Source organism: Triplophysa rosa, linkage group LG23, assembly GCF_024868665.1.
Source record: "Triplophysa rosa linkage group LG23, Trosa_1v2, whole genome shotgun sequence".
NCBI lineage: Eukaryota > Metazoa > Chordata > Actinopteri > Cypriniformes > Nemacheilidae > Triplophysa > Triplophysa rosa.
The window spans coordinates 7,934,451-7,948,333 of NC_079912.1; the positions used below are offsets into that span (position 1 = coordinate 7,934,451).

The window sequence follows — 13,883 nt, forward strand, 5'->3', positions numbered from 1 at the left end:
TTTTTGAAAGGATTGAAACTTTAAAATATGAAGAAATGTTGTAGGACAAGGCCGGCACTGGGGGGGCTGACATTTAAAATAATTAAAAATGAAATACTTATTATTAAATACTTACTACATACTTATTTGTATTATTGCCCGGTTTCACAGACAAGGCTTAAGACTAGTCCCTGACTAAAATGAAAGTTGGAGCTGTCTCAACTGAAAATAAATTGCCCTGACATATCAAAAAATGTGTCTTGCCATTGTTTTGTCGCAAGATGCACACCAGTAATGTTAGCCAGTAAGGCATTTGAATAAAAGCGACTTAAATATCCTAATTTAACTGAGGCATAGTCCTGGCTTAAGCTAAGCCTGTGAAACCGGGCCTGTATCTATTAAATAATGATCTGTTATTTATTATAGAAATATAAAAAATTATGCATGCAATCCAGTCCACTTAAAATCTAAATCTGAGACCATTAGTAAAAATACTAATTTATTCAATTGTTTTTTTATTACGTAACTTCTCAGCAATACAATTTTAATAATTATATTAGCAATCCGAATTAAAAAGTTGCATTCAATTTAAAAAGTGTAAAAAGTGTTTAATTGCCTGGAAGCACCATTCAAGCTGGCATGAATTTCACAATTTTGTGCAAAACCTGATAATCCTGAGGAAATAAACATTGAAATAATGCAAAACCATTGCTATTTCTTCTTAAATGAATGAAAATTATGCAAAATTGTTCATATTTCGTCTTTATTTCATGTCATGATGTCCCTTGTTATAATGTTTTTCCTGTTTTAAAACCCCTAACACTTGCTCTTTATTTCTAGTTTATATGACATTTTTAATGCTTCATTTTCAATTTGGACTTTTAAACCCTAGCAGTTTTGACCCCAACTCTTGATGTCTAAAGGAAACGTTAATGTCAATGTTATATGTGAATTTCCCAAATCCAGTTTACATGTTTTTTTAAATCCGTGACTAAACATCTCAACAAGTTTTTAGTGATACTTCAGGAGTATAAACAGTGTTTCCTCTGGTTCATCTGAGAGTCATGATGTGAGATGTGAGCTCTGTTGGTTGGAGGAGGTTGTACAGCTGACTGGGGCAGCTGCGGAGCTGCTTTTGTTTGTGGGTGGTGTGAAGTGATGAGCGGACGCTGAAGGTTACCGATTCACTGCTGCTGTAGCCTGGGCCGCACTGAATGATGTGTGAAACCTTTCATTTGCAGACTAAATAAACATCCCTGCTAGAACCTTCACCGTTTGCGTGTGCACTGCTGTTTTGTGAATGGTGCGGCATTTTAAAAAAGAGACGGGAGCTTTTTGCTTTTGTTTTGTTTCAATATTCTCAATTTTAAGACTCCGTGAAAATAGATTTGAGTTTTTACAAAAGTTGACAAAATGTACTTTTAGTTGATGAATAAGAATAACCTTTTTTGTCCTTGTTTGTTGAACGCTCGAATATGTATCTGACAATACAACCCAGTCTCAAGGCAGTTCGTCGCATAGACACGGAATTTGGAATCTATTAATTCGTGTTCATGGACACGACGGCTGACCACGTGCTCGGAGTCTGCGTCATTGTTCCCGCCCTCGTGTCTCCGTTAGGGCTTTCCTTGCACTGGTGTTTTTCCACTCCGCCCTCACGCTCCTGTTCTCACTTCCCTCATTAAGCTCGTTTATCCCCGCTATTGCCCCACACCTGTTGACTATTCCATCCTCATCTACTTTCCCTTTATTATCCCTCGATGTCTCTTGTCCTGTGTCTGACCGTTGTGTGTATGTCCTACTCAGACTGACCTAGGCGTAGCTGCGGCTCGCCTATTGCTTTTCTTACCTTGTGATTCTTAGCCACAGTCCAAGTCATAGTCCAAGTCATAGTCCAAGTCATAGTCCTAGTCATAGTCCTAGTCCTAGCTCCTCTATCGTCATTGCTGTCACGACCGTGCTTCACTCGACTCAGTTCTTCCTAGCCTTTCCAGTGTTTTTCTCACCACTCTCCTGTCACGTCCCCAGGTCTGCTCTCTGTCTCCGCAGCTCCCGTTGGCGTCCCGACCGGCGGCCTTCCTCCACTTCCGGCTTATCAGCAGTCACATCTGGGTCGCGATCACCACCCAGACCTATCACCTCTCTCTCCTCGTGAGAGTTGGGTCGAGGGAGTCCCTCGAACCCAGACGACAGACCTCTTACCCCGGCGGTGAATGCTCGACGCTCTTCGGAGGTCCCAGCCGTTCCGGTGGTGTTTCTCTCTGCTTCCCGCGACTAAGTTTCCCCTGGCTTTTTGGTATCACAGCCGCAAAGGCTAATTTAGCTAAAAACGCCAGTTTCACGAGGTGGAAAAACAATGATAAATGGCTCCCCTAACCCCGCCCCTAAACCTAACGTCACAGGGGGAAATCATAACAAAACATACCAATGAGATCGTAGGAAATAGGAATTCACACGAATGAGCCACCTTGTGAAATAGGTATGAATTCCCATCAGATTGCGTTGATATATATTTATTAGTGATGTCCCAATCACGCTTTTGTGCCCCCGATCCGAGTCATTTTATTTTGAGAATCTGCCGATCCGAGTCCCGATCCAATACTTGTATTTTCCTAGTCCTAGGTATATTAAGGTTATTAAAATAGTACTATTTAATAGTTCAGCATACTATAAATGATAGCCTAACATATTGTAGCAAACATAATGACTAATTCTGTCTTTTCAACTAATTCAAATAGCAGGATAAGATTAAACATTAAAATGGCCCTCTTTATCAAGGAAGTATAGTTTAAATGCTTTTATTGGACAGGAGTTTGTCCTCGGTCATGAGACAGAATAAAAGAGCTTCATTTGACACTGCCTCAAAACTAAAACACTCCACACAATACTGCACATTCACTCTGTGGTACTCGCATATCTGAACTTTCACTTTGAAATAAAGGGAAAACAGCATCTCTGTCGTGTTAGCGGACAGCCGCTAATATGCTTCTCATCTGTGTTGTTGTAAAGCTCTGCTGGAGCGCTGTGTGAGATGCTTCTCTATCACAGCATCAGCTGAGTGAACTTGCTGTAATCCGTCCACTTTTTTGAGAGTTTGGTATTTAACTGTTATTATTGAACGAAGCTCCGTTGCTAACGCCTTGCGCAATGCTCGCGCTTCTGACATTACAAGCGGCTGTTCCGCTGCACGTTTCCACGCTGCAGACACAGCTGTCACAGCTCACGTTTACGAAACTTACGTGATGGCAGAGGGGTTCGGAAATGATCGGGCAAAATATAGCCGATCCCGATCAGGTTAAAAATGCCTTGATCGGCCCCCGATCCGGATCTTTGCGATCGGCTCGGGACATCCCTAATATTTATACATATGAAAGATATCGCATATTATTATAATACATTAGATTCGTCGTGGTGGGTGACACGTAAATAGTCGTGCTGACTGACACGAAAAAAGGGGGAAATTCGTGTCAGTAAACATGAATTCATAGATTACAGTTTGTGACAATGTCACAAATTCCCGTGAGACTGTGTGTTGGACAATAATACTGACAAGCAAGTATTAAATCAGCAAATAAGGAGATCTTAGCGGCATGTAGTGGCGAGGTTGCGAAGTGCAACCAACGGCTCACTCCACCCTCTCTTTCGAAGCACTACGGTGGCTGACACAAGGACAAAGATGTTGTCGCGTTTTCGCTTCTTTGCCGAATGAGATGATGTATTAATAAAACGCAGTTTTGGGCTACTGTAGAAACAGGGGAAGAAAGGGGACCCACGGTGTATGTAGTAGGGCTGCTCGGTTATGGCAAAAATCATAATCACGATTATTTTGGTCAATTTTGAGATCACGGTCATTTAACACGATTACTCACTGACTTTTGAATTAACATAGGAAAAATAAAGGAAACTTGTCTTTTAAACTGAATTAAACTGAAAAATAAATGAAAGAAATAGCGCAGCTGAACCGCTGTAAAGGAAAGGGGTGCGCCGTGGATTTATACCACAAGAAAAGAGAGGATTCTTGCAAAATATAATGCAGTACTATAATCGTTTTACCTCGATTATTTTATGGGCAAAGGGCAAAATTGATGATTATGATTAATTTTTGATTAATTGCACAGTCCTAGTATATAGCTCATTCTAAGGTAATAAAAACATAACTCTTTAATAGCGCACCAAGCTCTATGTATATGTATATAGTTACTTCTGCTTCGTTACTTCTGCTTCAATAGAAAATGGAAATTATGCTTTTAATTCTATTTAAAGATGTTTTTATATTGTAATTAAAGAGCTGTCATTATCTTGGTCTGAACACAGAGTATCTCACATCCTGACATCTTTGGCACCAAATCCAAAACACAACTATTCAGTCAATTAGCATTTAAATATCATAGTGTAGTTTGCCCAATTATCATCATTAAATCCAAACGAATCATATATTGCACTGTTGATATAATCTCCTCACACTCTCATTGTGGTTTCTTATAAATGTGATGAGTCAGTCTATTCAATGAGCTTTTTATTTTTGCTGTGAGTCATATGCACTATGATATTGAGTTACGAGCAAGATCGGTCCTGCGCAGCCAGTCAGTTTGTGCACATGATGATGGAAGTGACAGCGACAGATATATTATTTGTGGCAGCATAGCATACCTACAGTGAGTTTACTTTATATTTCCAAAGAGTTTTTTAACCACCTCGGATTGTGTGATCTCTAGGATTCAGACCCATGACCTGGTTAAAGAAGTTAGGAAGGTTTGTGTATGGGTTTGAGAGAGAGAGAGAGAGAGAGAGAGAATCCGCAGGGTAACATGGTTTTGATACACATGCACACACAGTATTTCTGCCTGTGGTTTCTGTTCTTTTAAACTCTCATAAATTCCCAAGCATCAATGGACTGACACATTTATGTTTGACATTAATGTTTAGTTCTTATATAAAATTTGGTATTTGGGTTATTTTTAATGTTTTTTGGGTATATTTTTGTCAACTTTGGTATAAATTCAATGTCAACATCTGTGTTATTTAGGTTGGGTGTAAAAGTGTGCGCCAGGAATGTTGGGACCTGTAGTTCTCGCAGCTAACCAAATAAAAAACTTCTGCCTTTGGGGCCAAATGTCAAAATGTATTCATACTTCTATTCACCATGCCTAACATTATAAGAAAAAAGGACACTTTACATGACTACATATTGCATTGGAAATGCAGTAATGGTATTAAAAACATATAATACAAGTATACATGTTTTATTTTTTTCATGAATCACTGAAAACACATGTAGAGGACATTAAAATACATATTTGATTCAATTCCCAAATACAGTTTTGTGGCTTTTAACATGTCTGTTAGCTTCAGACAGCCCCTTTATCTAGAATTCATGGGGTCCAAGTTTAAACTAGTCCCCATACACCCAGCAGATGAGTTTAGTGGGCCCCTATCATCACACGGCCTCAGGCAGTGTTCCGGGTTTTCGGCCCTCTCATGGCGGTCCTGGCTTGAGACCATGTAGTGCAAAGCTTGTGTACTCACAAAACTACCTATTAACACATCAAGTATGTAAATATTTTGCAGCCTTTATTCCTGATGACACAAACCGATGACTCATCTTGCACTCAAAGGTGTATTTAAGAGAATTTTGAGAATGTTCCCTGTTTCATTAGTTGATTTCATTATTCAATTCAATTCAATTTTATTTATAGTGCGCTTTTCACAATGTGCATTGTTCCAAAGCAGCTTTACAGGATAAAATAAGACAAACTGAAAAACATAGAAAAGGTAAAACGCAGCGCAGTGCATGGTGTTTATAGAACAAGCGAGATCATTCTAGTAAATCATATCTAATAAATGCAGTCTCCCTGTGAGCCAGCCAACACAGCCCTGTGGCGAGGAACCCAAACTCCAATGATAAATAAATGGAGAAAAAACCTCGGGAGAAACCAGTCTCAGCCGGGAGGGCCAGGTCTCCTCTGACGTGTCAAAGCTGCACCCAGTGACTTTGATTAAAAGTTACAGAGTAAATCTTTATGAATAAACAGGGAGAGCTTATTAGTTGTGATTTAGGAAATTTCATTTGTTGAAACTGTTTAGGTCTAATTTTGTCTTATTTTGTGATCGATATCAGACAACAGTGTGTTGCATAAGCAGGGAAAATAGTAATGGCATAATGTAACTGAGTGCAGCTATAACTTCAAACTGCTGTCATGTGATGTAAGATTAGCATTAAATACTATTGTAAATTTAGCATTAGTCTTTGCTCTTGGTTGGATATGTGTGCGTGTGTTTAAGCGAGAGAGTCTTAAAGTTGAAAAACAGGACCATTCAATAGTATGTTATGTATTTATGAATCGATAAATGCATTGTAATTGTTTACAAGAATATACAGCATAAGGTATTAAAGTACATTATAAACACCTTTACAATGCAACATCTACAGTATATATACAGTAAACAGGCTTTAAGTAAAGGGACTGTAAAGCAAGAAGTGGCGAGATTCTTGATATTTGCCTCCCACACAAACGGCAGTAACAATAAGATCTAAAGATCACTGTTATGCTGGGCATGGGCCTGGACCCCATTATGAAATGGTTAGCGGTTTGTCTGCTGTTTTGGATATTTTCATTTCTGGCTTTAAGCTTGGGTGAGTGACTCATTAAATCAAAGGTCTTAGTGGTCTGTCTTGCTGCCAGAAGGGTTTGAGATTTTCTCAAACATCGTTTAAACACAAGTCCACAGCACTCGAGGGCCACGGCCAGCGTGGAAGCGCACAGGCTACTCTGACTCACACACAAACTAAAGGCCACTATTGAGCAACTGAAATGCTACAAATGAAGTAAAAATCATTCGGCCGGCTTTCAACGTCTTTGTAACACTACATTTCAACATATCTGATGTCCAAAACATTTGATACTCTTGATTTTTCCTCACTAATTAGACAAATTTGGAGCGTTTAAAATCAATTGCATATGTTTGTCAAAATGACTCGCATTTTAGTCACTGCCATATTTACCCAGATTAACTTCTCTGTGTTTATTTTAAACCCTAACATGCTATTTGTGACGCTCCCTCGCCTAGGTAGTGATACACGAGACCTGACAGAAACAAACTGCATACTACGAAGAATCCTTCTGAATCCAGAACAAACACGCCTTTCAAAAACAGAACTCAAGCATGAAATGAATGATTGCTAGATTAACACTTTCACATCAGTTTTTGTCAGATTTTTGCTAAACCTTTAGAGGAAGATTAAGCTATTGTTTACACTCCTGTTTGCTTTAGTTACAGGTGTAGGTTCACATATAAATGACCAGTTTGTTAAACTAACAAGACATGCACACTTGGAGAAAAACAATAATACTTGATCAGAGGCATTTGTTTGAAAAGGAATTTGTAAAAGTTATGTGGCGTTTATTTGAAATTACGACAAAACAAAACAGTTTGAAAGAGTCGATTATTGAGACTCATCTAACTAAAAGTGAAAATGATTAAAGTTGGGCTCATCGGGCTTGTAAATATGAACAAAGGATACCGTTTAGAGTCAGATGGAAATCCCCCCACCATGAAGACATTCTTATTCTGACAGACACTTTTATTCACACTTTGCAAAGTTACAGTGTATTCATTGTGTAAATGTAATTGTTTTGTTTGTTTCTTGATAATGACCTTGGTGTTGCTAGTGTCAGGGTCTACCGGCTACAGTAAGCCTCTTGTGTTTTTTTTGTATTTTTTGTCATTTGATTACAGTGCAAATAACCAAAACATTTATATGGAATACATTAATACCATACCATAAAACAATCTTTAAAACATGTTAAAAACCCAAATGTGAGACATACAATCCAAATCTTGAAAGTGTAACATTTGCATTTTCTCGCACTTTCACTCATAACTGATTGATGTTTGTCATGTATTTCATAGTTTTGAACTATTTCTCCTAGATAAGCTTTATCTTCCACATCACACTAGTTTGAAACACTCTGATTTCATTTTACAATCTATCCAAGACGATCAAACAGCCAACACCACCATTATTTCCATTTGTTCATTCATTTATCCCAGTTACGTTACCAATTTAAACAGTTACGTTTTAGTTAACTGCAGTATCGCACATGGTGTTTCAAATACAAACGCTCCCCAATACCTTTTAAAAACAGTTAAACATCAAGCATTAAACATCTGTCTTCAACAATTACAGTTACAAGCTCTCATACAACACTCCTATTCATTGCATTGTTTCAATCCCAGAATGCACTTGTGAAGCGCTAACCCTGCTTAACCTCAACCCTGTCAAACAGGTGATGGTCCGTATAAGCGTATACCGGGCTCACCGTATCTTATACCTGCATAATATATACATGGCTAATGACTGGCAGTTTTTTCAGCGCAGGAAGGAAAATAAACCATAGTTAATTTCGGGGGTGGTGTATTTGTGATGGCCAGCAGCCCATCGGTTTCACTCTAAACACTTACTGTGTCTCATAGACACAGATGATTAAGAGCTGTGCCCTAGCACCTCGCACCCATGCCAATACGCAGTTGCCATCTGGGAAGTGTTAATGGACGGCTAATCCCACTAATACCACAAACAGACTCTCTTCCGAGACCCGGCGGAATAATGCTATGCAAAACCCCCACAATGACACAATGAGGCAATGACCGTTCATTTGGATGCCGCTTTGAAATCGAAAACTGACTAAATATTTTGCTCACAATCCCCCACCCCTGGAACACAAGAAACATGCAGAGAGGATGTTTGCAAAGCCACCAACAGTCCGGTTTAAAACAAATTATGAATAAAAACAGCAAAACTTCAGCCAAAACTGCTGGCGCTTATTCCTGTAAACAGCATTATGGTAATGTTCAGAAACTATACTTCTCTAAGCATTATTCATAAGGCATTTAGTTGTTTGTGTCAAATGTATTTCTGTAAGGTTCTGTTTAAGCAAGCAGTCAATTTAAAAAAAAGTGATGCATTACAGCAATTTACTAAATACTAATTAAATTAAATGTAAAATTAAACTTGCAGTAAAACATTTATTTAATTGTACTTGTAATAATCTATAAGATTCATTATTAAATAACAAAAAAGAAAAAACTTAAAGTAAAATGTCCATATGAATTGCTGTAATGATAATTTAAAAGAAATGTGCTTAATTATCATAAAAATAATATCTTGGTAAAATAAAATATAGTGCCTTAAAGGGATAGTTTACTCAAAAATGTTGTCATTTCAAACCTGTATGACTTGCTTTCTTCTGCAGAACACTGAAGATATTTTGAAAAATGGTGGCGGTACCTTTTACATTCAAACTAAAGTGAATGGGGACCACTGTGGATAGGTTACCGACATTCTTCAAAATATCTTCTTTTGTGTACTGCAGAAGACAGAAAGTCAGACAGGTTTGAAATGACAAGAGGGTGAGTAAATGATGACAGAATTTTCATTTTTGGGTAAATTTTGGTAAAATGCGCTTTGTAATTTTATATTAATAATTAATAATACATGCATGTTTTTTCTTTGTGGGATTCACATGGTAGTGGTTACTTTTTGTATGACAGTCATTATCATGAAAAGTCATGGCATGCACAATCTTAGTTGGTGATGCTGGTGTTTTTGATGCTGAAGTTAATGTTTTTCTTGCGGTCAGGTTTAGTCCACACGGGGATATGGAGGAGGCTGCCCTTTACAGTTAAAACATGTTTGATTTACAGATTTAGAAAGGCCAGGATGTGGCTTCAAATGAGACAAACCAAAGCAAAATACTCTTTGCACAATTAACATCGCAGAATTCGTCAGGCGAAACAAGGTTTATGTCTTCATCTTTGAAGAAACTCAACACACACAACTTTTTTAAAGATGCTGGACCAATGCGATCACTGAAGACTTGTTTCATTTTAATACGTTTCTTTGCGGCCGTAGTGTCAGGAAGTGCTGCAGATGGATTATTTAATCGCTGATGAATGCGATATGTTTACTTTCATTAAGACTAATTTAATGTTTCTACAGGCCAGTGGCACACAATTAATAAGACAAGTAGGTTTGGCTCTGTCAGTCAAAACAAGACTTGTTTGCAGTGGTTTCCAAAATGACTAAAGATGTCCCAGTTTTGTAATTTAACCTGGATCTGAAGTTTAATCTTCTGACATAGCCATAACCGGAATGTCACATCTGACAGAAAAAGGTTGGCATGAAGTGTCTGGGCAGATTAATGTGGCCAAGTCAGAAAGCGTGAAATAGCCTTGTCTTGTTTGGCAGATCTAAACATAGACTTTGATTTCCTCTTTCATGCGGTGTGTAATTATCATAACACATTTAATAGGTATACTGTTCGGTAAAATGAAGGTTACAGGGAGAGTTTAGTTTGTTCAACTCAGTATAAACCCGTAAGACGGCATATGGTCCATTCAGCCATATTGATGTGAGTTTAATTGGTTAGAATCGCGAGATTGACGTTTTGATAATATTGGATCTGGTTTCTCATTTGTGTTGATGTTGGGGTGGTAAATCAAATAAAAAATAGTTGTTAAATATTAAAATTCTGTCTTCATTTACTCACCCTCAGGTTGTTCCAAACATATAAATGTCATTGTTCTGATGAATACAAAGATATTTGGAAGGATGCTTATAACCAAACAGTTCTAATGCCACCATTTACTCCCATAGTATTTATTTTCCCTACTACGGCAGTAAATGCAGGATGAGATCTGTTGGGTTGCTAACATTCTTCCAAATATCTTCCTTTGTGTTGAGCAGAACAAAGACATTCATACATGTCAGACAGAATTTTCATTTTTGGTTGAGTTATTCCTTTAACATTTGAATTGTCATTTTGATTATTATGTGGTAAGTCCATCACATGTCAGTTTGGGTCAGGTGTAATTTTTCTAAATTGTACTGTTGACAACCAGAAAGTGTACACGTTTTTAGTTTCTACTATTTTATCTTCAAACCCAACAATCTCGTTTTGTGTAATTTGCTGCTCGAAAAGTGAATTTAAATTAAATGTGCATTTCTATTTTATTTTTGTATGCAATGCACTCATAGTTTTGCATTTTTAAATATGGCCAAATAAGTGTCTGAATTTGAGGCCACTGCATGAGATCCACCACAAAATGAATCATTTCAATACAACCCTGAACATATAACTCAAGGATTCACAATTTACACTCATTTGATTCTTTCCTCAGGGGGCTGTTAACATGTATAGCACTTTTCTATTTCATTTACCTGAGATTATGCAGCAACCACTTCACTTAAACTAAAAATCAAATGACACGAAACATTTTCCTCTGGCTGAATAAATGAAAATATGTTTTTAGAGATAATTGATTGATGGGTGTCTGGGATAAACGCCAGAGTAAAATTGCATGAGTCAAGATTATATTAACATGATCCATGCAGTTTTTGGCAGGGGGTGATATTCCGCTCTGGCGTAGCCACGAGGATGCGGATCTGTGGGAATATAGACTGTAACGTGTTTGGGTTATAGCAAAACATTTCGCTTTCATTTGCACTAAAACTCATGAAAGCCCTCAGGGAGTTTTGACAGTCTGCGTGCACAGTTTCTCGGTCTTTTAATGTATGAAGCTGCTCCTCTAATTAAAGACTTGAAATAGTGTCTGACTTACAGTGTTGTTATCACAGTCTAGTGGAAAACCATAAACATGCTCATCTTTTTTCATATCTCGTTTATTTTCCACAGCATGTCTGTTCCGGTACAACTGGCTATCTTTTGTCTACCTCATCTATCTTTTGCTCATCCCGCTGTTTGCCGAGCCGACGAAGACAACGATGCGAGGTGAGTCTGTAATAATGCCATCTTCAGACTTCTGTAGAGTTTTGGCGCTCTGTAGTCTAAATTCTGCCTACAGCGAATAGTTCCCATGTAATGACTTGCATTCCATCATTTTATGAGCTGCGGGATGTTAAAGGTGTTGTGGGTAATTTTTGTGCCACTGGCGGCACCAGATGCGATTGCAGAAGTAATATCAAGCAGGTTTGTCCAACAGTTTTACCATCCCTTTCCACTCTCGTCTTCGATCGTTTGGACAAACAGATAATCTAAACTTTTTGGTCATTGTTGGAGTTAGTGGTTAGTTTTAACCATATATGCTAAGTGTGTGCAAAAAAGTCGTTACAGCACATAAAAATCGCCAGTGTTAAAAATGGTCAAATTAACACTCACAGTGTATATGAGAGTTAATTTGACCTTTTTAACACTGGCGATTTTACTGTGACGAAATAATGACCCATCTCTAAACATTGTAACATTCGAAAAAAAAACACAAAAAAGTACATACCAAAAGTATTTATCAAACTGACGTTTATCGTCATTGCTATTACGGAAGATTCTTAGGGAATTTGAGTAGATCACAGTAAATACTTGCAGCTACAATTTAACACTGTGAAGACACGCCATATATGAGTTATATATGGTGTGTTTAAAAAGGAAGCGATTGTGTTTTACACGGTCATGACATCTGCGTGTCATTCTGGCATGGTCATGACCTGTGATTCTTCACAAACAAATCCTCCTCAAAAATAGCCAAGATTTTGTGATCAGCTTTCAAGTTCATTGTGCACACGTCACTAACATATCCTGTTATGAAGCATCTGTGGTGCTCAGAAACAAAAACCTAAAAATCATCAATTTCATTCCAAATCGTTCTAAGGGTGTTTCTCTTCATGTTCCTGTTAAATAGTGAAATGCAATGTACAAGGCCTAAGTATTGTGTTCGATTAATTTTTTTTCTGAAATTTGGTGGAGTTTCTCGGCTACTGGCAGTATCAGCTTGACTGAGGGGTTCACGGGGGTGTAGTGAGTGGGAGAGGGTGGAATGCGGCTCCTCTCTTTTCCCAGCATTCCTCAATGTGTCATCAGTTCACAAGTTCAACTATTACCTCATCACATTCACCGTATTAGCTACTAACTCGACAAGCAGACCGTGAACTGTCAGGCAAACAAGAGGTGCATTTTGCACATAATTTTACATTTCTTGTAGTCATCTGTATGGAAATATTTACATTTATTAATTTAGCAGACACTTTTATCCAAAGCGAGCATTTAACAGTTTGTGTAAGGAGCTAACAGTATGTGTAGTACACAAGGCTATTTGTGTACATGTGAGATCTCTTTATTATATTTAGTCTGTCTGCAATTAGATTGAATGGCGACTTAAAGGGATAGTTCACCCAAAAACTGTCATCATTCACTCACCTTCTTGTCATTTCAAGCCTGTATGACCTTCTTTCTTCTGTAGAACACAAAGAAGATATTTTGAAGAATGTTGGTAACCTAACATCGCCGGCACTCATTAACTTGGACACAAAACCAATGCAAGTGAATGGGTGCCAGTTAACAACATTCTTCAAAATATATTTTGTGTTCTGTGAAACAAAGTCATACAGGTTTAAAATGACAAGAGGGTGAGTAAATAATGAGAGAATTTTCATTTTTGGGTGAACTATCCCTTTAAGGATTTGATGAAGCATGTGGCATTTTTCTTCTGAGAAACGTACCTCATGACTTTTAGAAGAGATCCCAAATGTGCTCAGATTTGCCAAAAAACATTTTTGTAGAAGGAACATCAGAGACTGAAAATGTGATACTTAAATAAAACAGCTCCATTAAAGACCACATTAAATAAAATCGGAGTTTTCTGACTTTTAGTCAACGTCTATAAGCTTACATACGTATTTGGCAGACACTTTTACCCAAAGTAACTTACAGTGCATTCAGACAAAAATGTTTATCAGTACTTATGTGTTCCAACACAATCACCAGGGAATTTGTAACTATTTTACGAGGTGGTTAATTTGTATGAATTCGTACGTTCTTATTTGTATGTTTAGGTGCGATTTTCTGTTGCGCCAGTGACTGTTAGGTTTAGGGGCGGGGTTAGGGGAGGGG

The 13,883-nt window shown here is 37.8% G+C and overlaps 1 protein-coding gene across 1 annotated transcript in view; it reads left to right on the forward strand.

Moving 5' to 3' along the window:
- The window catches only part of LOC130546988 (piezo-type mechanosensitive ion channel component 2), a 107,492-nt gene that overhangs the window by 6,545 nt on the left and 87,064 nt on the right, over positions 1-13,883 (forward strand). Inside the window, exon 2 of the mRNA XM_057322587.1 lies at positions 11,676-11,771. Within this exon, the coding sequence (XP_057178570.1) occupies positions 11,676-11,771 (96 nt within the window). The remainder of the gene's footprint in view (positions 1-11,675; positions 11,772-13,883) is intronic.